The 27893-nt window shown below is 39.0% G+C and overlaps 1 protein-coding gene across 1 annotated transcript; it reads left to right on the forward strand.

Moving 5' to 3' along the window:
* Nucleotides 1-16698: 16698 nt before the first annotated feature.
* Nucleotides 16699-27136, forward strand: PACRGL (parkin coregulated like; the record flags this gene model as incomplete). The annotated part of the gene is made up of 7 exons (XM_082482937.1): nt 16699-16836; nt 18353-18420; nt 19484-19574; nt 20493-20627; nt 23710-23817; nt 24822-24902; nt 27080-27136. 7 exons carry the CDS (start codon nt 16699-16701, stop codon nt 27134-27136), a joined length of 678 nt encoding a protein of 225 aa, XP_082339063.1.
* Nucleotides 27137-27893: the final 757 nt, after the last annotated feature.

Below are 27893 nucleotides of genomic sequence, written 5' to 3' on the forward strand. Positions count from 1 at the left end.
CACCAATACTTTCTGGTTAGGCTGTCATCACTAGGCTAGTCAAGACTCTCATGAGCACAGTTTGGTTTATGTCTTCTGAATACGAGCATTATACTTACACAGAGGTAAAAGAGAAATACTGGGAATATTAGGCAAAGGAAGGCAAGAACTGCACACAATAAGATTTCTGCAAGCTGTACCGTGCCCTGAATCCAAATTTTTCTGAGTCCTGATCCAGTGTGGTATTTTGTACCTATGACCAGATAATATTTTACTTTACCTGAACAATTAGGACAATCAGCTAAGGCACCAACACTAAGACTGGAGTTAGACTCAGCCTGGTGCTCGATTATACCAGTAACCCAGTCTCCAGTGCTTGGGCTTCGGAAAATGGTATTCCAGATGCTTACAAGTCTCCCCTTCGTGCAGCAATGGCTTCACAAGTCAAACACAGATTTACATTAAAAGGAAAAAAAAATTACATTTTTCCTGTTTTGCATTAATCCTGTTCTCATCAAAACCGAGGTATAGTCACATGTTTTTCAATGTAGTTTCTAATGCTTATATAGATGCTTTTGCCTCTCACAAGCAAATGTTCACCTCATTACTGTGAAGTAAGGCCCCTTCCTCAGGCAGTCCTGCCACTGTTTCCACCTTAGCAACGAGGAGAAGTCTTTCTCTAGGTTATCTCTGCTCCAATATCATCAGGAGACCTTGGCCATGTGACAAGAGATATCACAAGAAGCCCATCACTTAGAGCAAAAATATGAAGGCATCGTTGAGTCTGAAAACAACATCCCTTGAAGCAAAGTCATTCTGTTAGAGGACTCTAGCAAATGAGTTGAACAGCCTGAGCTATTGCAAACAGAGATAGATGGTCACAGAAAATGGCGAAAGGCAAGCAGCTTGGGAAGACACCTCTCATCTGCTGATTATAAATTAATTAACACATCTGACCAATGTGTTAATGACACCGTAGTATGCTCTACCATTAATGTCTTCTATTTACACGAACATGACTTTCAGGTCAAGGATGTAAAAGTTCCCTGTTGGTCTATTTACTTAAAACAAACAAACAAAACCCTACTACTGCTCCTGCTGGCCTGCTTCGCTCCACAAAGGAGCATATCCCGCTTGAGCTGACCAGCTGACAGCTCTGCTAAGTGCCTGATAAGCTGCCTTTCCCGGGTCACCACTGAGTGGGAACTTCTGAGCTGTGTAATGGGATTAGCTTTCCCACACCGTTCCCGGAGAGCCCATTGTTGAGAGAGGAATAGTTTTATTCATGGCAACAAGTCAGACACAAACCCTTGGCAAGTCAAATTAAGAAAAAATAAACAAACAAATGGAGTTTTGGCAGAATCTGGGATTTGCCCTATTGGAAATTTCTTTGTAAGCTGATGGAGAAGTTGACTGATCTGGAATGGACCGCTACATTTACAATGGAGCTAAAGAGTAACTCGTTAAAGACTCCTCTTTTGTTTTGATAAAAGATCTTTCATTACCTCAAAGCCCTTTCCTTCACAGAGGTCCTAAAAACAATCCCAACCCAGCAGCGCATCTTTGGGATGAGGGGGAAAAATACTAACTGTTAGACTTTCTGGGGAGGAGTCCTGAATTAGTCATTTTATAGTTTCGCAAGTACAAAAGCCAGGGAATTGTTGTGATTTAAGGATATAATAATTTTCAATGTGCAAATTCCCTTTATTGGAGCATAAATGGTGCCTTGAGGGCACATAAAAGCACTGAACTGGGCCTGGCAGAATCAGTTTTATTGTATTCTACTGTGCAGAAACAATTACTTTAGTACAAATTGTCATATGCCATTTTTCAGCCTGATCAAGTTCAGTCTCATGACTGTAAATTACTTCGTAGCTGAGAGGTATATCCAAGTGCCTGTGGTTAATACTGTCTTGAACCTTTTATAATCTAAAGTTCTTCTCCTTTTGTTTTGCTCTAGCCATGAACACTCTTGTTCCCATGTAAAATTTTATAGTCATACTTCCAGTCTGAGCACTTTTCACAAATCTTTTCTAAATCTCAATCTCATTCCCCAAATAGTTCTGCTTCAGTGCTTAACAGCACTTCAAAAACCCACTGGAACTGGTAATTCCTATTTAGTTTTTCTACATCTTTGGTGGACCTGATGTGTTTCCAATGTGTTGTTATCAACAGATTGACACTGAGGATTTGATTGTCACCTCTGCTTTTTGGTGCTTCTATTTTTCATAATGAACCTGTAGCCATATATATAGTTAAAATGCATGTGTATGTGCAGTTGGACCTTAGGCTTCTTCAGCTTGGTGAACGTCTCACAATTTAATTAACGATTATGGTATCTTCATATATCACTTTTTTTTTTAATCAAACAAACTTTTTTTGTGTATCAACCAAGCACCTGGGGAAATAGTCAGGGCATCGTGCAGAGTCTCACAAACTTCACAAACTAAGCACAACCGAGAGGCAGGGTGAATTGTGCTAGGGCAGGGTCACATTAACGCAGATATACCGCTGTAGGGATTAGCACAAAGCTCTCTGAAAGGAGCAGGTTATGCTGTGTAGACATATCAGCTCAGCTGGAACTAATTTGGGAAACCCTCATCACTACATAGTGTGATTTTAAGTCTGAAATATCTCAGGGTCTTGCAAAAATAAGAATTTTCTCTTATTAAAATAACTATTGAGCTTTCAGATTGCAGAGAGGATTTCTCATCCCTATAGCCACCACACCAGGAACTGGAGAAATGTGGTGCTGAGCTGGAGTTAACAAGCCCAGTCAGACCTCGATGAGAGCTAATGAACTCTTATGGCTTCTTGCTGACTACGTGGCACCATGCAGTTTTCTTGCCATCCTTTTCCTCATCATTTCAGGTCCAGGGGCGCAGTGTTGGGTAGCTGCTGGCATGAGTCCATAGGCTTATTAACACCACAGCTCCTGCTCTGTGTGGTGTAGGCACCCAGTGCTTCTGGAGCCATAGTGGCTCTGGAAGCAGTACTATGTTTGTACCTGCTCTATACCTAGTTTCACAGACTCCAGATGACTGAGCACAGGCTCCCTGGCACAGCTGATGCTCAAGACCTAGCTCCCAGGATTTGCTCTGCTTAGTGGTCAGGGAATAGCATTCCAGAAAATTGTATTTGTACCTGTAAAACCAAAGGGAAGGATGATATAATCAGATTTTTAAAAGCGCACACATCAAAACCAGGATACCTTGATATGTTTGGGTCTAACTATCAGATTCAGCTAAAGAGATTTGTGTCACGAATAAAACACCTGGAGCTTGTCAAAGCCGTGGACTAATCTTTTCGGTTTTCCTTTTGACAAGGTCCAGTGTCTGAGAGTACTAAGAAATAGAATATTCATGGCTGCGATGCGAAATGTTGTTGTATGTAAAAGACCAATTAAACAGCAGAAATCAGAGGAGGTTGAAACGGTCGTTGCTTCTTCAATTTAAAAACAAACTATTAAATAAATTCCTAACTACTACTGTCACTATTCAAAGCCATATCATAAAACCAAGTGCAAATTATTTGCACTTTGGTGGAGAAGGATGGTGTAAATACTATTATTTAGAGTCAAAAGACATAATGTAAATGATGAAAAGCCACTCATGCAGTACTCCTTGCCCTTGATGGATAATTAGCATTCAGCAAAAAATCACGAAGCATTAAAATACTTATTGAAATAAGAATGCAGTTAGTAAGAATAAACAAAACCAACAAACTAAACAAACAGAAAAACCCCAACTGGTGACCTAACCTCCCACCACAACTCACTGCTTTTCTTCCTTACTTGGGGAGCACAGGCAATATCTGTCTTAACAGATACAGTCCTTTTGTGACTGTGCAAGGACACCTCTGTATTTACTACTATTCATCCCCCACTGCTTCACTTTCCACATGAATAGTAACACTAGTTTAACTACTTGCTGAAGTCGTCTTTAGAACACTGTACCAGTTCGCAAGACTGAATTCCACACTACAACTTAAGGAATCATTTTAGGATGGCATTCATGTTATATATGCTAAATGAAATGGATGGACGCACAGAATGGAATAATACTGCAGGACCGAGTCCGCATTGCTCTCGAGAACACGTTTTACCAATATTTTCCGTGGGACGCTGTGCTTGCTAGATTTGGCTCATAATGAAAATGGTGCCGTTTTCAGTTTTGTGGATGGAAATTTACATAAACAGCCGCTGACAGAAGCCTGTGAGATGTGGGGCTGGAACAGGGAACAGACTGGAGTCGCCTGTCCAAAAATCTTATCTATTTCCAGAGCAGCAAAAGAAGTAAATAAGCAAAAGAAATAGGAAAGGAAGAAGGATAATAGGAGACAACACCTTGGGGTCTTCTGTGTGTAGTAAAATTTCTATATATAGTGTGAGCCATCTGACAGTCCTAAAGCACAGTGTGGCCCACTATATACAGAATGAACTGCTTTGCATTACTGATTAGGAAAACTGTCATGATTTAAACAAATTGTAATTTTACAGAATGTCTAGAAAAGTTAAAACCTAAAGAAGTTTGGGACTTCACGAACAAAGAAATGGTACTGGGATTCTGAGAAGTGACACCATATTTTTTCATCATCCAGTCCAAAAAGTAACTGTGGGATGACATAAACTTGCTGCACCCTTGAAAGAGCCCGAGCAGAAGAACTGTTAGATAAGAAATAAAGCTAGCAGGTAGCAAATTCACAACCAACATAAGAAGGTGAGTGTGAGCCGGGAGACTCCTTGTCACAGGCTACTGTGAAAACTAATAGTCTCCTGAGGTTCAACGGGAGAAATCCACATGAGAGAAATCCATTGAAGATTACTGAATGTGCAGCAGTCATCCCTGGCTCAGGATGTTCCTGCATGGCAAATGGCTGAAAGCTGGGAGAATGCTCACGGGAAATGTTATGTACAGTTGCCCTGGTTCTCCCAGTCTTCCGTAGGCACCCTCTTTGGCTCTCTCAGATGCGACACTCGATGACAGGACACTGTGATGTATTAATCTTTGATATGACCCAGTGTTCAATTCAGCAAAATTCTTTCTGTTAGACAGAGCTTGCAATACTGTTAAAATGATGTTTTGGTGAGACAGCAAGTTCATAAAATTCTTTAAATACATAGTTCTCTTGAGAATTGAATTACTTTCCATAACTTGAAGCTAATAGCAAATGTTATACTCACTACTTGTCTGTACCTTCCCTCATGGTATATACGTGGTCCTGGCAGGCTCTCAGTTAAGTCTCCTCTTTTGCATCCTATACCATATAACTTTTAGTGTTTATCCTACAGAGGCTACCAAGTTTCCAGGCTCTTGCATTCCCAGCCTTTCTGACAACAACACTACTCTTTTCAAACAACTCTTCAGAGACCCGCTTACCATCCCAAGCTTTTGAGCTCCCACTATTGCCAGAATCTGCTCCTCCACGCTGCAGCACTTCCACAGGGACATCAGCCCATGTGACTCGACAGTCAACCGCAATGTGTGGGACTACCTACGGTGGCATCAAGTGACAGCAGTGCAGTCTGCAGCTGGGCAGTGCAGTGAGGTACTTATTCCCCACCTCTGTTCTCCCTTTCCTTTTCCTTCCTCAAAAAAACACATGCTCACATTCTACTATTTCAAATAAAGAATACACAAGTGTACTATGATGAGGAATAGAGCAAAAGCTTCTCTCCCCCCCCCCCCTTTCTCTCTGATTCATTATGTAGTTCCTCCTTCAAATCTTTCCCATCTAGTTTCTCTTTCCAGGTCTCTTCTCATATCAGAAAGTAGAACTGCAGAAACCAAAATGATGTCTGAATTACAGGAGCTACAATCCATGAATAGAGGAAGTCTAAAAGTCATGAACTTAAAGACTTTGCTGTGCTCTGCTTGCAGTTCCCCTCTGTTATGGTCATTGTTACTTCCCCCCCACACCCACCCACCCCCATTCTTGCATCCTTTCTCACTGCTTTCACTTGGAACCCCACTGCACTGCTCCCTCTCTTCCCCCACCTCCCACCACCCTTCCTGGAAATATCTTATTTTCTTTTTTTTTTCCTTCTTTTTTTGTTGTTGTTTTGTTTTGGTTTTGGTTTTTTTTTTTTTTTTACAAAGAGGCTTTAATTCATCCTCCTCCAAAATACAGGACAGCAAGTGACAGCAGGGCAGCCTTACTCCCCACTTGCTACTGCTGGGTAGGCAGGGACAGAGGGGCTGTAGGCTGTTGCTACACTACTTTCTGAAAAGAGAAAACTATTACCACCACCACCACCACCTTTGATTCTATCTATATCTTTTAATCTTGACTGTTACCACAGCTCCCACCCTTATCACCATCTCTACAGCCAATACTGTGAGGCTGTCGCTAGTTCTCAGCCACCAACTTGAATTGAATCCTACGGACCTTAGGTCTGTTTTTCAAACCTTCTCTGTATCATAAACAAAGAAATTTTTCCTATCATCCCTGGACTTGTTATCTCACGTGCCAGCTGTGCTTGGTGTGTGGGAAACATTAAATGCTTTTGTGAAGCAGTACATCCAAGCCGCGTGTGCCTCAGAGTACAGCCTGATGCTCTTCCTGCAGCTCTCTTCTATGTCTGATCCAGCAAAGGGAGCCCCATGGACTCAGGAAAAAGCTGAAAGATCTATTAATGTTATGAAAGACAATGTTGTACCCAGCTACAGCTTCTGCAGATGTACATTTGATTTGCCAGAGCAACAACACCTCTGTCCCAGCATGGTCTCTGCAGAAGTCCTAACTACATGGATTTATTCCTGTTGTTGGCAAAAAAATAAGTGGGGTAAAAAAAAAAAAAAAAAGTAAAAGTAGAAGTACTCTCATGATGCCTTGTGAATCCATGGAGGACTTTTTCACATTTATTATTATTTACCACTTTCTGTGAAGGGCTATAAAGTCTGGTAAACTTGCCCTTAATCAGTGCTTTATATACTAGTAGTGATCTGTGCCCTACAGTGGGGAAAAAACGGTAAAAGGTTTCCTAACAAAGAACACAATTTTTCTGACAACTGAACTATGAAATACTTCCATTTCCACTTAACAAACTCTTCTGTTTTGCCACCTTTGATATTTGAGGTAACAGAAATCTTTGATTTTTCCCTTGTTTCTTTCCCCAAATGGAGCGAGGCTGCAGAACGCAGAGCAGCAGCTTTCTCGGAGAAGGCGCAGAGGTGGGAAGGAAAGACAGTGAGTGATTGCCACCAAGTGGGAAAATACAAAACTGCAGCGTGTGCCTCTGATTCGGTTCTTTTCCTACAGCAACTCGGACAGCGAAAACATGTCAGCAGCGCCCTAACAATCAGCTGCAAGTTTTCGACTTTTGCTTAATTATTTCCCTCTGCAGAATTTAAATTCTATTATTTACCCTGGCTCATAAATTTAGTAGTGAGTTTTGATTTTCCAATAATTATAGAAAAATCATTTGATGAGCGCAGTTAAGTCTGTGCATGTCTGTCTTGCATTTAAAGAACATTACCCCGTGAAAACTTTTTTGGATGTCTAGAAGCAAATTCCAAGTCCACAGAAATCAGCGGGAAGAGAATAATGGCATTCTCTGTGGGGGAATGACACAGGACCATCCTACTTCTCTCTGTTTTCATTTGCATGATGTGGCAGCCATTATCTTATATAAAACTACCTGCAATATAAAATGGTAGTGAACATTTCCAAATGCACCCACAGTTGTGACAAAGTAGCCATCTTTGAATATCCTCTCCGTTTTCAAAGGTGTATTCTGCTTTATGTAGAGAACATCATGTTGCTAGTTCTGTCACTGCTTTCTCTGTCACTGGGTACCGCTTCATCTTTCAAGCTTACTATGCTCGCAGGTATATGCTCTCACTATGTTCCAGCTTACAGGTACCTGCACCTGTCTGGTGAAAAGCATAATTAATAAAAGTTGATACTCTGGGGGAGTTCAAAATATCACTGGGATATCCTAAAGCAGCTGAGAATAACACTGGGATATATCACCATGTGTTCGTCAGGTTTGAGAGGCAGGAAAGCCTGGGTTCAAGTCTATGTTCCCAGTTAGGCATAAAGAGATTTTGAATGGGAATTTTCCTTAACCTAGTGATTTTTCCATAGCCCAGTGAGCCCTCTAGCTCCTGGGAGCTATGCTTCCAAAACCATATGTTAGCTTTGAATGGTCTGAGCACTGTGAGTTCCAGAAAAGAATTCACAGATATCTATCCAACCCCCTCTTTTCTTCCCCCAAGTGTTTGGCACCTACTTTTCTCTGAAACCACAGCTTTCTCCTCAAAGTTTTCCATGAGCTAGTGCTGGCCACTACCTGCTCAACTTTGGTACCTTCTGTGAATCTTGTTCTTAGGTGTTTAACTATTGACACGCTGTGGTAAGGTCTCCTGAAACAAATTAGGAACGAAGATGCCAGTGAACAACAGGGAGGCAGGAAATCAAGTATCATAAAACTCAGATTTAGGTCCAGTGACTCAAAGAAATATAGGTTCCTAACTCTTACTTTTTTGATTGTACTAGTGGGAATGGATCTCTCTTCATAAATAAGCAAAGTACTTTTACAGAAGTAGCTGCGACTGTGCAACCATCTGAGAGACAGCAATGGAATGAATCGTCCTTCTGAGCAACTGCCATCACCAGAATAAAGCAAAAATTCAAACTGCCGTTATTGATGGTAATAGGAAAATTTAGAAGAATTGGGGGAAAAAAAAAATCCTGACGTGTCTCATTTTAATCCTAATTTCATTTTTTAAGGCAGTATAGTTCATTGATGGGAGGGTATAACTGGTCTATTTTGGCTTCTGATAGTACTAGCTAACTACAGGAGATCAGAACATTGTTTTTGAATGGCCATGGGTACAAGATGAATACAGGTATAACCAAGCCATTGCAGAGCTGCTCTAAACACTTCAATAAGTAATGAAAAGTGGAGCAACGGTGAGTTAGTATCTCTGTATCTATTTGGGCTTAAGTTTCTCTGACTCACTCAGGTACTGATGAAAATCCTGAATTTCCTAATTATTTCAGATCAGCAGGATACCTTTGAGAGCAATCAAAAAGCTGGGTGTGGAATTCAGCTGCAGTCGACCATGCAACTACTTGATTTTGCTCAGCCTTCCACCTTAGCTCAAGAATCATACCCAAAGCACCATGTCTGCATGCTAATGGTAGAGACCTGTGTACTCCATGAATGAGACTCCATGAAGAGTCTCATTCAGTTCCTGAATTTGGGTGTCTTACTTGTATGCCTATTTGTTACTCTGCGACAATCAAAACCCAAAAGTATTCCAGTGGGTCAGTCTGCTTCTTGGGAGTTTGTGCCTCTGAGTTTTACACAGGACTTTGATCTGCTCATCCAAAGTCCTTGTGGCAACTTAGCACTTAATAATAGGAAATCAAGTGATTTTTGGTGTAGTACAGAAAAAAATAAGCAATCCAGCTGTATCTATGGACTGTTACCCAGAATTGTTCAACTGAAATGGCACTGCTTCACACCATTTTTTACTGAGGATATAAGGGAATATTGACAGGTCCATCAACTTCTGACAGGCACTGAGCTAATCAGCTGATACAGCACTTGTCAATGAAAGCATCTGGAGCACCTAAATCTTTGCAGAGAAACATGAAAACTACTATTAGGTGTCTACAGTCTGTTCTGTAGCTCGCATTTATTACCAAACCCTGTAAAATAACTTATCTTTTATAGAGTACTATTTATAAAGTACATAGAGTGGTTAAGTCAGGATAAAAGCTCTGAAGACTATCTAAGGAAAACACTCCTAGAGACTTCAGTTTTAAATGTGCACTTTTCAAGAGACCAGTGAGAATTTCTAACTTTGCGAAGTTATTGGAGAAATAAAAAGAATTACCAAATATGTTGAGTTGAGGAAACATATTTTGTTCTTTTACTGCTCTTACTAGGTTGTAAGAGTTGTTAGCCCCCAACTGGGGTTAAAATTGAACTTGGTTTAGAAACTCCTAAAATAATCTCAAATGAAAATATATCAGTTTGTATATTATTAGATGAATATTGAAGAATATAGTAAGATGTAATATGAATCAGTTTTTAAGGCTGGTGGTAATCCCTTTATTGTATTTAGCAAAAGATAGCAAAGAAAACAGTATAAAACACCTATTGTCTAACAAAAAGGCTGCTATGAATAGAGAGGGAAATGTTGACAGTATAAATTAATGAAAAGATGACAAAATTCAAGTACCAACTCCCTTCCTTCCACATTCAAAGTCTGTACTTGTAAAGAAATGTTCTCCCCAAACGGCATTGGCCGAATGCCAAGCCTAAACCATACCTAACGAATTAGCTTAACAAAGGTATAAATATGCTCAGACAAAAAGATCTAACACGTGACTGTTTTATATGATGTTCTTTTAATTAGCCATATTCCAATAAGCCTCAGTTTTAATTTCATAAGCCTCAGAATCCTTTTCGCTTTGCTGAATCCTCCTCCCCCTCAGTAATTAACTATTTAGCTGTGACTAATGAAAAAGAAGTCAAATTGCATATTGGTTTTATCAGCAGTGATAGATAATTAATTAATTAATTAATTATATTTAAATTGGTTGAGTGTTGTTATTAGCAAACATTATGCAATCAGTCCAGAGTTAGCTTTCATTTTCAGATTTCTATATGCTCACCTGAACACACTTGCATACACCTAAGTGACCACATTTGTTTTCATGTTAAAAACTCCTTGCAAATTATTCATATTTTTGTCTTCTACTTATTTTCAAGCATTTAGAAAGGCTTATGGCAGTTACATTAAACAAACTAAAAAATACATAATGGAGAAACTCCTAATAATTGGAGCTAATGCTATATAAGTAAATAGTAATGACAGTAGCTCATGACACCATATTTAAGATTACAAAGTGGTATCATCATGATGGAGAAAAATGCTAACATTTGTCATGTTTTGTTCATCTGTGCACCATATAGATCTTACAGTATTTCTCCTTCAAAATTTTCCATCCAACAAGTATGTTTAAAATGTCACAGACTGGTTCCCATTACAACTATCAAAAATAGTGGGACACAGCATGAAAAGTAGACACATTTAAAACAAATGCATTTTATTACAAGTATTTTGACTTATATTGCCCATGTCAATATTCAGCAAGATCTTAGAAAATCCAAGGCCAGGTATAATAATGATGAAGGTATTCAAGGAGCAGGGGAGCTGCACATTCATAGGCAAAGTGTAGTAAAAAACATTTTAAGATTTTACTGTATGAATCAGAAGGGACAGAACGTGTGTTTAACCTTAGGACTTCTCTTTTCCCTACTCTTAAAATATCATGCAAGTTAGTAAAGAATATTCCTAGGGGTGTAGTTTCATCCTACCCAGTTCTAGGAATTCAGGATTATTTTAATCTGCGTACCTCTCATAGGGGAGGGAAGAGAGTTAGCCTCCTGCACAAAAGGGTCAATCCCACCCAAGACTGGCAGGTCCCCAGCACTCAGGTGCTTGAGCCTCGCAGACGTGTGGCACGGAGCCAGGCTGTATCTGCACACACACAGGGATGCCTTGTGCTGGGTCCCTGGAGCAGGGAGAGATGTGGTGGTGCTGCACCAAAGCCAGGGCATCACCCCTGGGTAGGACCTCATGCCCGAAAGAGCCTTGCACGAAGGCAATTCCCTGAGAGCCAGATGTAGCCATTTGTCCCAGTTCAAGAGACGAAATGCCCCAAGAGACGAAATGGAGGGCCATACATCTATCGGGCATCCACGATTCAGAGAGTATCTCTCAGACCCTGATTGCACACATCACATCTCACTGCATGGCGAGAAGGGCAGCCCATTTATTCAATGTCCAAAGTACAGCAGGACTCCCTGTCGTACCATATACAGCACTGTACTGTAACCCTCATATTTTGCATTTTTCAGGAAACTGACTGAACTCTGAACTAAGCCCTGCTCTTGCACAGGGACTGGAGTCTTACTTGTCCTTTTATAAGCCAGTTGTTTCTGTGCCTCCAGGAACTCAGTGGGAGCTGCTGACTCCACAGAGCTCATCAGTGGTATTTTGATTCACGCAACACAGCAGTTCATACCTCCTACTGACTTAGGAATTGTACTACTACTTTCTTCCACGCTTCAATGTAGCTGTAGTCTCTTCTGTACTCACAAAGCAAGTACAGCAGATATATGTATAAAATGATACTAAACCACCGAACTAAAAATAAACCTCGCTCAGAAAAGCAGTCCTTTTTTCTCATTATGGAGATGAGCATGCTGGTTTGTGTTTTGCAGTGCAATTTTCAAAGATGGACCGCTTTATAAATACTGGATTCTTCTGACATCATTATCAGCCAGTAAAATCTATGGATAAAAAGACATCAATTCCTCCATTGCCTTCAGTATTGCCAAACAGTAAAATAATTTTGTGGAAGTACTGTAATGTCTGCTGGGTTTAGTTAAAACACTTAGGAGTAAATTAGAAGTCTTCCCTTCTCTGCTTCTCCAGCATTATTTTTATCATGTTTTCCTTCTGTATTTCCAAAAGGGCTCTCACACTAATGCATTTCAAAGGCATTCGGTTATGCAGCCCTGTTTTAACTCTGCAAATGGCCTCCCTGACAACTTCCCGTTATTGGCAGATACAAACTATATACATTGGATAAAACCAATTATGAAATGCCAGCAACCAATTATGAAATGCCAGCATTGGCCAGAATCTAAGGCCAGTGGTAGTTTTCAAATAGTCAACAACTACTGTCAGTGTGTTTTCCTGGTTTTTTTTGGTTGGGTTTTTTTTTTTTTTTTGTGGAAAACCAACAGAATGACCTCTCTTACCCATTTCTAAAGTGCCATTCATTTCCTCATTATAAATGACAGAAGTGAGAGAGAATGCGATGGCGGACACAATGTATCCCACACAATTTAAGCAAACCAAGAAAACATCTTATTTGGAGGTTTATTGTTGAGTGCATGAAAGAATAAAAACCTCTCTAGATGAAAGCGAGAAAGCACTCTCATGATTAATAGGGTCCACAGAGGAAAAAATGTACCCTTTTGCCCAAATGGTTGTTTACCCTGTTTGGATGTGATGGTGTATGAATAAATACTGTATTTGTAACAGATTTCAGTATTGTATGAGTGAGTATCTGAAAAAAAGAAACTAAGAATTAACTTTCTGTCTTTGTATTTGGAACAAAAATAATCACAAATGGGAATGTGGCCCCATCTCCAAAAGCCAAGCTTTTGTCACATAAAAATAAAAGCAAAATGAAGTATTTCCCAAATTCTGTTTTCCCTAGGAAGCTATTAAGAAAGAGGAAAAAGACGAGTGGCCATGTAACCTGAAAATTTACCATCCCCATTCTAATCACAAACACAGAAGGTAGGTTGAAAAAAAAAAAAATAAAAATCAGCCTTTTAATCTAATTTTCGCTCTTTCTTCATCAAGCGCTGAAGTTGAAGACGGCGCCTCAGCTCCCCGGCACTTCCCAGAGGCCCAGCTGACCCGCCAGACCAGCCACCACAGCTTCCACCACGGCAGGACGACCCTTGCGCCTACCCCCGAGGTCCCAGGCCGCCCGGGCCGCCATGTTACCTCAGCCGGCCCCGCGCACCGCGGGGGGGGTCCCGCTGAGGGACGACGCCGCGCCCCGGCCCGCCCCCCCCTCCGCGCGTGCTCCCGCCGCCCCGCCCCTGCCCCGCGCTCGGTCCGCCGAGGAAGATTGGACTCTCGGCGGCCCGTAGTTTCCCTGGCAACCGGCAGGAAGCGTCGCTGGGCGGAGAGCTGCCCGCCCGCCAGGTCAGGGGGGTGTCGGTGCGGCCGGCCGGGAGCGCTGGGTCGGGTCGGGTCGGGTCGGGTCGGGCCCTTCCCGAGAGGCCTTGATCTGGGCTTCCCCGCGAGGGAGTGGGAGCTGTGGGGAGGGGAGAGGGGCCCGAGGAGGAGCGCGCGCGTATCCCGCCTCCTGGTTTCGCTGGGTATTTTTGGTGTTCCACGGTGTTGGGGAGGGCCGGGCCGGGCCGGGCTGGGCCGGCGGCTCTGTGGTAACCCGCCAGAGCTTTTTTGCTGTCGGAGCCCCTTGGCGGTGCTTGGCGCCCCGTGTGGCGTTTTCGGCTCTGCCCTCGCCAGGCGCCGGCAGAGCTGACATTCACCGGGGTAAGGGGACAACCTCGCCTTTAAAATCCCGCTTGCTTTCCTCAGTGACTTCCAGCAACCGGACTGCAGGCCGCGTCCTTTGAAAGACGTCTTTTAAAGGTGCTTCTTCTGTTCCTATTTCTATTTAAGGTTTTCTGTCCTTTGCTTGAAGTCTGCCATCTGGCAGTAGCATGGTTCACTTCTGTATCAAGCCTTGTATGTCAGTTGTTTGATTCACAGCTGTACTTCTGCTGTCTGATCTCTCTGCAAATGCCTGTGACTCTCCCAGCTCTTGACTACACAGGAACTTTCATCTTGCTCTGAAGACTGAGACCGCCTTATGAAAAGTCCTTTTTCCACTCTCTGCCACCTCCTCCTCTGCCAATACATAGGCACGTTATCTCTGTTGCTTTTTTACACAACCGTTATCACCGTTCTTAACTCCTATCTTTACTTTTGACCCAAAGGGCTAACACTGTTCCCGCCTGTTGTCACACCTTTTATTGCTTACTTTCTCTGATGGTACAAGCAGTAACTTTTCAAATGCATCTAGATTTTTTTTTTAGTTAAAACTTTAGTAAAGTCCTTGATTACTTCTTGAAAGAGAAAAAAAAATTGAATACATCTGAATTACTTCTGAATACTTTTCTGAGAAAAATGTTTATGCTGTTATTAGTGGGATGACTGTTCGCATTATAAGCAATTGTAGATTTCAAAGGTTGACACTGATAGCACTATTTTGTGATATATAATGCTTATGTCAAGAACTTATAGAATAAAACCATTTTGATTCTTATTTTTCTGATAGTTAGAAATGTATTTTCTAACTCTAAATGTGATTAGAGTTTTGTAATAACAAGCTGGCACTTAGAAAATCTGTGCATTTTCTTTCTATGTTATTGTTTGTCTTTTAGAGCTTCATATTATTTCTGAGTTTAATGATTGGTATTTTACAAACAGAATAATTCCCATAAGTGTCATTTAAGTTTTTGTGTGTTCTGAAGAGACTTAATTGTCTAATTGTGGTATGTTAGTTCTTTTAAAAAGACTTTCACTGGAGACAGGATGTATTATGAAAAGGGTAAGAAAGAGACACTAAGACGTACAGTGGGTGAACTGATATGAATCACTAGTTCTGATTAAATCATCAGTCAAGAAGCATTGATTTAGAATGTCAATTTTAGTTTTGCTTTGTATTTGTATTTTAACTAATTAGGTAATTATTACTGTATGTTGTTTCTCAACATTCAGTAAAACTTAGGTGCCACATTTAATTCTTTCTACAAGTCATAAGGACACAGCACATCTGCACAAGTGCCAGGGCCTTACCACTATTTACTAGAAGCAGAAATAATCCTGAAGAGTTAGTAATTTAGATGACAAAAGTACCTGACTGGAAGTTCTGTCTGGAGGGAAGAAATAGAAGAACCAAGCTTAACAACAAGTGCTGTGCATGTATGATTCTGACAGACATTAGGGCAGGTGGCTTATAGAGCTGAGGGAGTGGAAGTAGCATGGCAAAAATAATCGGCCCCTCCTGTTCATCCTGATCATGTTGTTGACAAAAGCAGGTGTCATCAGCTTGTGAAAGGTGATGGCTGGATGGCAAGCACTCTACTCATCCTTGTTGCAATGTTTGTTTAAGAGTATTATTTAACTGCTTTCCTATTGTTTTCATTTCTATATAGTGCAATTTCTTGTTTACTAAAGGAATAGTTTAGTAAAGAGTTTCTTATTTACTAAACTGTTTTCTCCACTCAGAATATACCACAGCATAAATTACTGAACAGTAATATTCAAAACTAGCATTTTCACACTTTATAATTTTATTAACATTTAATGTCTTTTCCCAGGAATAATTTATATTATCCATCGTAGCATCAGGCTTGTTATGTTAAATAGGCAGTAGACTATTATTTTTATTAGGGACATATTAATGCAATTACATACATATATAGTAATACACGTAGCTGGTGCATTAACATTTAGAAGATATGTGTACCTAAATCAGTATTTAAGGATGTATACAGAAAGTTATTTTTGCATTCTTTTTAACAAAATACTTACATTCTTCTTACTGGAATTGGATTAATTTTCTATGTTCTTTCTTTGCTACTTTACAATTTTTTTCTCTTCTTTTATTAATACTGCTTTGTTTTTTTATGTCCTGAATCTACTTGCTCTTCTGTTCATTCCTTCATCCTGGCCATTCTTCAGATTTTTACTGTTTTCTGCTGTAACTGTACCCAGCCAGCCTATTTCACTCTGGGCTGTTCTACTGAGCACTGTGATGCTGCTTGGATTTCTGTTGGTTACCCTAAAGGCAGACTATAGCTAATTTCACTTTTGCTACAGGTTTCAAAGTACAGAAGTAAAGGGGAGCGGCGCAATATTAGGAAATGTGTGCATTTGAAAGATGGGGTGACAAGACTGTCAAAATTATCCCATGCACTGTGTTGGATATATAAGAATAAGCATTTATTTTTCTAGTACACTTATCGGATTTTCCTGATTGATTGTTCATGTCAGTCTTTGGACCTGGGGTTTCTAACCCTTGATATTCTGTCATGTAGGAATGAAAATTATGTTATGTTTTAATCTTTTTTTTGTTCCAGGAAGTAATGTTCTAAGAATGTCATCAGGCATCCAAGTAAAACCAAAGACTGCAGTACAGAAAAGCAAGACATCTCCTTTGCCATGTTCTCCAGAACCTGCAATTAAACCACAGCCAAAGCCTAGTGACAAGCTGAATCCTAAAACTATTGATCCGGTATGTATAGGTGGTGGGTTTTATGTTTGTTTCTTTAAAACAGATGTCTTGTTGGAAGAAAGTTCCTTGCTTTATGAAATACATGCAGGACATGCTTCTTCTGCTCCTGTTTTGTAAATTTAAACTAAACTTTTGTAATTAATCATACATTCCCTAATTTCTCAGCTTAATGTATTATTTGTAGTGTAATGTATTTATTACTTTTTTTAAAAAGGGGGTTTGTTACAATTGTGGTTTGGATGGTAAAGTTTTTATTTTCTATGTACTCTTGCTGTAAAAGGAGATTTAGTGCTTAGAGGTAAAAAGGGTTGAGGGGTTTTTTTGGTATAGTTATAATTTTTGGTACCTGCTGCTTTAGGGGAACTGTTCTCATTTATGCATTGAAACAAGGAAACGTAGCATCTTGAAGATCATCAACACCTCATACAATCTAGCAAATTAATTGCTAGTGAGCATTCCTTGAAATTCCCAAGTACTGTGAATACGTAATACTTTGTGAAGAATTTGGGCTCTCAAGAGAAGACTGATGAAAGGAGTTACTTATTTCATAGAAGTCCTGTGCCTGTAGAACTAGTTTTGAGTGGGTGAATTATAGCTCACCACTGGGCCATATCAGCCAAACAATTAGTAATGTCACAGAGGTTTTGGAAAATGAACTAAATGTGGGAGTACTTTGGTAGGTACTAGTTCGTCATAAACAGAGGCTGAATACTTTCATGTGGGCATTATTTTCCGTGAAACTTTTTTGCATGTAGTACAATGACAATTAAGCTGAGAAGTCATCAGTCATGCACACAATTTTAACAATGTTAATGTTGAAAGATAATTAAGATTTCATGGTATTTCCTGATATATGCTTTGTGATAAGATGTTTAGTCTGGGAAGTAGCACTGAATGATCATGCTCATAAATAATATGTGCATAAGATGCGTGTCTATGATAAAAATCAACTTTCCTTCTGTGAAGCTCCTAGTTTCCTGCTCCAGTGAGTCCTCCCTGATTTCTCACCCAGTATGAACCTCCCCGATGATTTCCAGTGCCCTCATACCATATTGCCTGACATTTGTTGTTTCTCCCACATCTTGCCACCTTGTACTTCTGTCTGTACTCAGATCAAGATGGAATTGGAGTAAATCTACCTTCTGCACGTTACCAATATAACAACAATAAAAGTATCAGGAAAGTGAGAGGTCCTTAATGTCTTAAGGAGAGAACCCATAAGACTTCAGTGTTGAGATTTGCAAGAGAAAATAGAAAAATAAGGGTATTGCATCAGGAGACCACTGTTCTACGTTATTTACTCCTTTTTACAACTTCATAGCTAGACAATTCTGGAAAGCAGTTTTCTGATAAATGTACCAAATACAAGTTTTCCACCACATAGCCACAGTTCTTTTTTTGATTAGTTTTAGAATCATAAGTTCATTTTTTGGTAAGCTGCAATTTTAACATATTCAAAATAGTTATCAAACATAACTGTTATAAATAAATAATGATTTATGTTTTGTCCTCACAGTTTGGTGCTCATTCTCGACCACCTTCTGCATTTGCTGCTATATACGCTAAAGGTGGCATTCCATGCAGGTGTGTTGGTTTTGTTTATTTTTTTAATAAATATATTATGGTTAGGTGGAATTACACAGATGGAAATAAATCTATACATGTTTGGTCTTTTACTTAGGCTGTTTGATTCCATTCATTTCTGAAAAGTTATTTCTGATATTTAACTCTTTCAAAGCAGAAAGCAATCATCTTCCATGTCTTTGAAATTCTGTTCTTTTGGTTCCTTTTTTATTCTGTGTTGATACTGAAGCTGCATTTTTAAAGATTAGCTAGCTATTTGCAAATTTGGTTTGCTAAGCCTCTTTCATGAAAGAAGTTGATTTCTTCATGTAACAGTGTTTATTCTCCCTACTAACAAAGATAGTAAAATTAATGCCATTTTAGTAAGTAGACATCTTGCAGTCTTTTTTTGTCTGGAGTAAGTAGTATAACAACATGTTTTTGAATAGTCCAATTCTGTAGTTGTCAGCAATACCAGATATTAACAAAACTACTTGTAAGCAATGGTTTGTGGTATTTTGACTTTTGTCGATTATGTATTTACCTAGACGATAAGCGCTTCAGTGTTTTGTCAAGTGGATGCAGAATTACTTAACAAAAATTTAAATAATCATTACTACATTTATATACATGTGTAAAATAGTCATTAATACATAGCCTTTATCTGTATCTTAAGAGTAACGGGTGAATTCCAGTGTGACTTTCTTTCAGTTTCAACTGCTTTCACTTACCAATTGGTATTCAAGGAAAATGTTTCTTGATATTTATCAAAATCAGTAACTTTGCAAAGGGAGCATCTTCTGTGTTGGTATAAGAGGCATCTATAATCTTTATCGCTTTTATTTTCTGATTTTTATGTGGTTGGGAGCAGAATTTTGAAAACTGCCATATTTGGGAATTATAATAATTGCACTGTTAAATACCATTATACATTTCACTAAGGAGAGCAGTATGTATTGAAATTGTGTATATAACATTATAGTAATATTGCAAACCAATTGGTGATATATTTAAAGTGGTCAGTGTTAGCAATAAATTATATATTATTATATGTTAATTTGTTAAAACTCTACTCTTTATATAGGTTAGTGCATGGCTCAGTAAAGCACAGACTGCAATGGGAATGCATTCCTGAAACTGTTCCCTTTGATCCTCTTCTGGTAACATTGGCAGAGGTAAACTCAATTTTCTTGCAAAGTTAAGGATACAGGTTTTCCAGATTGCAAATGGCATTTTGTAACAAGCTAAGCTAGCTAACTTAGACTCCTCTTGTATTGATTTTTTTGGATATAAAGCCTACCTATTGAAGTAAGAATGCTCTCTTCGATAAGTTGAACTAGTACAGTGAAAACAGGATCCTGCAAATAAGTGAAAGAGAAATACTATACATTATGTTCAGGCTTCTGTTTTCTCAGCATCATCTGTGACATTTGTCACCAAATGTGTTTCAGGAGTGTAAATATATGTTGAATCCAGTGTGGCAGATGGGATAAAGTGCATACTTTAGAGGTGACTTTTTTTTTTTTTTTCTTTTTTTAAGATTAAACAAAGCTGTGAATTCCTAAAGTACTTAGAGCTCCTATTATGAAAAGAAGAAAGAGTTCAGCGATAGGGCTTTAAATCTTTGAATTCTGCCAGTCAGGTCTTCTGCCAGTGCATATTTGTAGCATCTACAAGTTTTTGGTGTTGCAGAGGGGGGTGTGTGGTGGAGGGTGTCTTTCCTTCCATAGTTCACCTTCTATTTATTTTTTCCTTCAGGGTATGAAAACCGTTTACAAATACAGCCTATTCTTGTTCATGGTCTTGTTGAAAAATTACCTTTGGTAGTTAGATTAAAGGTATTGAATTCCAAATACTGATTGAATTGTCAGTATTCATAATGTGACTTTTAATATTCAATGTTCCAAAAGAAAAATTAATAAGAATATAAGAGTTGTACTCAATGGCTCCACATGGTGGAGTTAGTGTATTTTATGTTTTGAACTGGTGTAACAAAATCTAAACATTATCTTGTGGCTATGTGGAACTCTTTTGATGTGTTTTTGTTTAAAAGAAGGCTCACTCTTAAGCAACATGTTTTACATTTGCAACAGGGTCTAAGAGAGACAAAACATCCCTATACATTTGTTTCAAAGGAGGGTTTTAAAGAATTACTTACGGTCGAAGGTGCTGCTGAAAAAGCAATTCCCTTGTTGCCTCGTCTAGTTCCAGTGTTAAAGGCTGCATTGGTATGTCTTACTCTTCATGTAGAGATTTTAACTGGCTTGATTTTTTTTGTTTGTTTTTTCTTGTGCTGGTGAGAACTACAGGAAAAATATTAATGCCTATTGCATGGGCTTTTGGTCTGGGGTGGGTGTGGGAATAGTTTATTTTTTTCATGTAAACCCTACCTTGGATTTATTAGCTAAATATTAGTAAATATTAGTAAATTCAGATGGGAAACTCCTTGTATAGCTGTATGACAGTAGCTATGGGCAAATTATATGGAAATGTTCTATTAAAGATCTGAATATAAGCAGAAATAAATACATGTATTGGTGGTATCTTCATCTATCCACATAATAACATGCAAAAAAAACATATTGAGGTGAAATAAAATGGATATACAAGAATAAATACTCATCTGTTAACATTAAAAAATTCAAAATATGCTACAAAGATAAAACAATGTGCCAGTGAGGAAAAGGGAAGAATACAGTTAAAATGTTTGAGGTCGTATAACCTCTATTTTCAAAAAGGGAAACAAGGAAGACCCAGGGAACTACAGGCCAGTCAGTCTCACCTCTGTGCCTGGCAAGATCATGGAGCAGATCCTCCTGGTAACTCTGCTGAGGCATGTAGAAAACAAGGAGATGATTGGTGACAGCCAGCATGGCTTCACCAAGGACAAGTCATGCCTGACAAATTTGGTGACCTTCTACGAAGGTGTTACAATGGTAGTGGACAAGGGAAGACCAACTGACGTCATCTACTTGGATTTGTGCAAAGTGTTTGACACTGTCCCACACAATATCCTGATCTCTAAATTGAAGAGACATGGATTCGACAAATGGACCACTCAGTGGATAAAGAACTGGCTGGACAGTCGCACTCAAAGAGTTGTGGTCAACGGCTCGATGTCCAAGTGCAGAGCAGTGACGAGAGGGGTTCCTCAGGGGTCGGTACTGGGGCCTGTACTGTTCAAAGTCTTTGTTGGCGACATGGACAGTGGGGTCAAGTGCACCCTCAGCAAGTTTGCCGATGATACCAAGCTGTTTGGGGAGGTAGACACGCTGGAGGGGAGGGATGCCATCCAGAGGGACCTGGATAGGCTGCGAGGTGGGCCCAAGCCAATCTCATGCAGTTCAATAAGGCCACGTGCAAGGTGGGTCGGGGCAATCCCAAGCACAAATACAGGTTAGGCGGGGAATGGCTGGAGGGCAGCCCTGAGGAGAAGGACCTGGGGGTGCTGACTGACGAGAAGCTCAACATGAGCCAGCAATGTGCGATCACAGCCCAGAAGGCCAACCGTATCCTGGGCTGCATCAAAAGAAGTGTGGCCAGCAGGTCAAAGGAGGTGATTCTGCCCCTCTACTCCACTCTTGTGAGACCCCACCTGGAGTACTGCATCCAGCTCTGGAGTCCCCAACAGAAGAAGGACATGGACCTGCTGGAGCGTGTCCAGAGGAGAGACACAAGGATGATCCGAGGGCTGGAGCACCTCTCCTATGAGGAGAGGCTGAAAGAGATGGGGCTGTTCAGCCTGGAGAAGAGAAGGTTCCGGGGAGTTCTTATTGCAGCCTTCCAGTACCTAAAGGGGGCCTACAGGAGAGCTGGGGAAGGACTTTTTACTCGGGCATGTAGCGATAGGGTGAGGGGGAATGGCTTTAAACTAGAAGAGGGCAGGTTCAGATTGAACACTAGGAAGAAGGTTTTTTACTTTGAGGGTGGTAAGGCACTGGAACAGTTTGCCCAGTGAAGTTGTTGAGGCCCCATCCCTGGAGGTGTTCAAGGCCAGGCTGGACGTGGCCTTGGGCAACCTGGTCTGGTGGGAGGTGTCCCTGCCTATGGCAGGGGGGTTGGAACTCAATGATCTTCAAGGTCCTTTCCAACCTAAACCATTCTATGATTCTATGATATTCTTAATTTTTAAAGTATTTTTAACTTTTCTACTCCTTGAGTACTTTTACCTCAGTTTATTTTCTGGCCTCTAAGGTAATCTCTTTCGGATCTTTCAGAGCCCTTTTCTGGTTCAGCTACTTGCCGTTCTTTAATTTAGCTGTGTTTCAGTTATGGTTTTACAGAGATGGCTGAAAGTTTGAAACTTCTTTGTGATCTTGGATTAGAGGTGTAATAGAAGATCCAAATTGTGTGTTAACAGTATCTTTGGTTTAGTTTGGAAGACAAAATTAGATAAATTATTCTCATCTAGTCTTCCAATTACTCTTATTGATCTGATAATTTTCATTGTTGCACTGTTTTGGTATAAAGTCTTGTTGAACCTTCTACTACACAAGCAGTCAATGACTTCTAGTTAAAAAAAAAAAATGTTCAGGGCCCAAATGTCAGAGTGGAAAAAATAACTGTTTAAATAAAGGTCAGTATTAGTACACGAACAAAATAAATTGTCATGAATCAATTTCTCTGCTAAAGGAAGAGTGAGATAACTAAGCCATTAGAGAACTCAGGTATAGAAGAACCTTCCCATGGGAGTAATAAAGATGACAAAGCATCCTAGAAGTAGATTAGAGCCTGATAATTGCTGGCAGTTGACAAAGCTGTAGGTGGCAGGGGACTAAATTAATTGACCCAGAAAGTCACTGGCTCCTGTGTTTCTCCAACAAAGACAATTTATGAATTACATAGAAATTACCCTGAATTCATTACATTTGTAACAGAAATGTTGTCTCCCAGTTTTAGCCTAGCTGCATTTGAAGGGTTCCATCTAATGCACTGTGAAGCACTGAAATTGCTGGTGCAATAAACTGTTTGTTTTGCCTGCCGAATTTTTTTATTTCATCAATTATCAATTATTCGGTTCCTTGTCTCAGAAGAAATGCAAGAGTTTCACTGACATTTTGTGGATACTTTTGTTTTCTACTTTAAAAACATACTTCTGGTTTTAAATGTTACCTATAGATCCTAATATTCAGTCATATTGTACTTATATTTCTAAACTTGTAACATTATAACAACGAGCAGTTGCATAGTATTTTTAATTTTTAAAAATACTATATGCAATCATAATATAAAGATTGCAGTTTTGAAGAACTTGTGCATTTGTCTGCATATTACTGACAGGGTTTTCTCCTCCCTCCCCCCTTGCTGAAGGCCCATTCAGATGATGAAGTATTCGGAAGGGGATTGGATGCTTTAGTTCAACTGAGTGCTGCTGTTGGCCCATCTCTTAATGATCATCTTAAGCATCTACTCACAAATGTAAGTTTTTTATGCTGTAGTAAAAACTCATCTGTATTTTTATGGTACTTTTGTTGAGATGTTTACTATAATGTCTGCACAGATACAGTGGAGGACTCAGCAGTTCCATGAAAAGCATTACTTCATATATTCCTCTGTGTAAAAGTCCAGCATTTTTTAATAATATGGTGACCTATAAAGTTCTAGCAAGGTCCAAAACCTGTTGTTAATGTAAATTGGAGAACAATGGAAGTTTTGTCTCCACTGTTAAAAAAAGATCCAGCTTCAAGCCTGAGGTGAAATAGATGCTATGTTTTGAAGGGAAGTTTGTTTATTGCATTTTAAGTGTGAATATTTTTAAAAATCTGTGAAAGTTTCAATAAATTAACATAAACAAATATTCCCACTTCTTTCAGGTGGGAATTCTGCACAAGGAAGTTTTCATTAAATAAACTTAGGGTGGGATTATGGGAAGTATTTTTATACCAAGTCCTTCTGTAGCAATCCTTCCTCTGTCAGACAGGCTTTTCGCGGTTTCATTTAGCCTGCTTCCACAGTGCACTTTTACAGCAAAATAAAAGGACCTTTTAGATATCTAGTGCAGAAGAGAGAAATTGCAGTAGTGTTTGGTTTTTTAGAGTATTTCCACTATAATAAATCTCTTTCAGTGCATGTGAAAAATGTGCTGTTCACATGAAGACTTTAAGAATCACTTCTTTTTAGAGATTAATACTTCTTTAAAATTAGTTTGCTAAAAGAAAAAAGAATTAAAATAACTCTTTTTTTGGCTAACAGTTGAGCTTTCTTTGAATTTAAGTTTCTCATCGGTTAACATTTTATTCCTTTTGGCCTTGACTACGTTTCACACTTTGATATCAGTTACACGCTATAAAGTGACGTTTCTTTTAGGGTTTAGTTTTCCAAAGACAAGATGAAATAAAGTAATAAAATAGAACTATATTGGCCTCCTTGCATATAGTGTACTATGTTTTGCAACAAACTATTTTATTTTACTTCTCCAATAGCTTTCAAGGAGATTAATGGACAAGAAATTTAGAGAAAAAATTACGGTTGCTTTACAAAAGTTGGAGCAATATGGTGGAAAGGTGAGTTGACCAGATGATTATTCTGTGATCTGCACATTTGAATACAACTTTGCCAAAGCATCTTCCATCTCTGGCTTTCAGATTAAGAACCCCGTTCTGAAAACTGCTTATTTTTACATGTCACAGCTATTCATATTGCATAAAACACAGGATTTTACACTGCAGCAATCAGCACAGTTGTGTTCCAGTCCATAGTAAAACAGTTGTTCTAGTCTGTTTGATGTATTGTGTGGTAATAGAAATGACATTACATCTACTCTGGGTGATCCATATTCTGCCAGTTAGGTTTTGTTGTTTCACATTTTTTTTATCACTCACTTTCCATTTGTATTCTCCATTGTTTTAATCTCTAAGCAGGAAATACAGGAGTATGTCTCAGTAAAATATTCCAAGGGATCCAGACCTGCATAAGAACCTGCATGGCTGGAAGTCTTATAGCACACCAAGCCCCATTCAGGAGAATTCTTTTTGGGAGCAAGTGTGTGTCTATGTGGATCCCTATCCGTGATACTTGCTTGGAACATTTTATTGTCCTTGGTTGGAAGCTTATGCAGACTTCGTGTTTAAAAGAGATGCTACTCTTTTCTGAAAATTCTCTAGTTCTCTAGGAAGTCTAATTTTTTTTTCCCAGGGATTGAACTAATGTGATAAATGGGTTAGTAGCGTAGGGTAAGATCCAGGAATGCCTAAGTCCTTACTTCAAGTTAGGCATTGCAGCACTTAGAAAGTAGATGCTTATGCTGAGTAAATCATTTAAGCTTCTTGTACAGACCATAGGGTAGGCTAGACGCCTATAAAGAGTGATAGAGAAATTCACCAAATGTCAACTAGTAAATAGCTCCTGGCCTCTTCTGGAGTATTGACACCTGACTCGGGCTGAATATTTGTCTTGCTTCAATATGCCTGGGATGCAGGCTTTGTGTTCCTTTTTCTGAGCCTAAATAATTTTCTCAACAGGATTTACTCTTGCTAAAAGATACTTTTTACTGTTATTGATGATGCCTGCCCATTCTCACTAATAGCTTAGGGTTTAGGTCACTTACTGAGGAAATCAGATACTCACATTCCAGCCCACACTGGTTAACCCAGAGGTTAGATCTGCAATTGCTGTATATAAAATAAAAAAAAAAAATGTTTTAAGTAATAAATGGCAGTGTTCTTCTGCTGAATATTCTGTTGCCATTTTCTGTTGTACTGTATATTGTGCAGAAAGGAGGGGAGAAGAAAAAGTGAGAGAGTATTGGCTTGGATAATCATCTAGAATAGAAAATATTTATGTTCTTGACCCTATGAACGCTTGCATGTATTATATTAAATGGTCATTGGTAAAGACTCGGAGTAACCTAAAGAGTAGGGCCCATAAATATAGGCTTACCAGTTCTGAGCTTGTGTGCCTTAATTAGTAGGCACCCAAGACACCACTTCATTATTATTTTTTTGGTTTTGCACTCATATTAATTTAAGGGCAGTAGCAGTGTTTGTATTACAGACTTGAAAAAGATCACGACAAATAAAGCAGCATAAGAGTTTTCTATTTATATGCAGTGAGGCAAGAAAAGGAAAATTACGTCTCCTGATGTTCTGAAAATTTAGGTCTAGATAATGTAATTAATCCAGTGAATTATTAACCTCTAATTCTTGTAGTCTTACCAGTTTTGCGAGTAGGGCTTTCTGTGTAACTTTTAAAAATACTGTAATAAGATAAAGCAGAAAGCTGGACACAAACTCCTAAATTGTGATTACAAGCAATACTATATAATCGAACTAATGAATTTATCAAATTTCTATTCTAAATTAGTTATAATGTATATGAGTCTTACATTTATTGGGAGTCCCTTCCAGAATATCACTCCTCTATTTAAAAAATCCTTATTATTTCATATCTAAGTTTATGTGCTGTTTTAGGTATGAGTTTATATATCTATCTCTTTTCTTGGATGTTAACTCTCCATAATTATTTATCATGATGCTCCGTTTTTTCAGTTCATTATTTTCATCCCCTTTGACAGTAAATTTCTCATCAAATATTAACTTTTTAGTTTTGTACTGTTTGATAATAACAAAGATATCTAAGTAAAAGTTGTGAGTTATGCAATTTACAGAGACTATATGAATATTCTCATATGTAGTGCTAGTGCTCCTTATTTTGTTTAAATTTGTTTTATTTTCATCAACAGGCAACTGTGGCTATTATCAAATCTAAAATTCCAACCTATTGTTCTATCTCCTCTTGATCAAGAAAACTGTAGTGATTTGTACTGTAAGGTGAAGTTTGGAAAGAAACTGCCTGTTAACATCACTGACACTTAGTTGATGTATGATGGAGAGTGAGAAAAGTCCTATCAGTTTGTGAATACGTAACCATGGAAGGCTATTTAAAATAATTCTCTCTGTATTGGCTACTATTTGCATATGTATTGTGCTTACAATGATATTGACTAATTTGCTATTATTTCAAAAGCAGAGTAAATATTCATTCTTATTTTGTTGTAAATTACAATTTCCTTTAATAGATATGCAGTGCTTAATATGTACATTTGCGTGATGCAAAATAATTTGGTTGTAATTACTTAAATAGTAACTAACGGTGTTAAATTGTGTATGTATACCTGCTTTTGAAACACGTAACTTAATTCGTGCCATGGGCACAGAATTCGAGTTCGTCAGGACTTACTGGGCTAGATGTAGAACTCTGAGAATTCATCTAGACTTCTTGAGAGTCAGCTTTCAAAAATATGAAGCTGAACGCACTAAACAGGTAGGATATTGTGCAAAACTGAACTTTCTCAGTGCATTCTCAGCACATTGTTTTGAGAAACTGGAAAGGCTCTGGAGAATGCGGTGCAGAGGCATCAGGTTGCTCCATAGACCCACAGCCTCAGTTTTGCTCAGCTAATTAGTTCCAGTTAGCTTTGGACCTACTGAATGTGAGCTAGATGTAGGAGGCAACTTTGGAGTATTTACGCCGTGCTCCCTTTGCATCGAGTTCTG

Source organism: Vanellus vanellus (genome assembly GCF_965231255.1).
Source record: "Vanellus vanellus genome assembly, chromosome: 4".
Classification (NCBI taxonomy): domain Eukaryota; kingdom Metazoa; phylum Chordata; class Aves; order Charadriiformes; family Charadriidae; genus Vanellus; species Vanellus vanellus.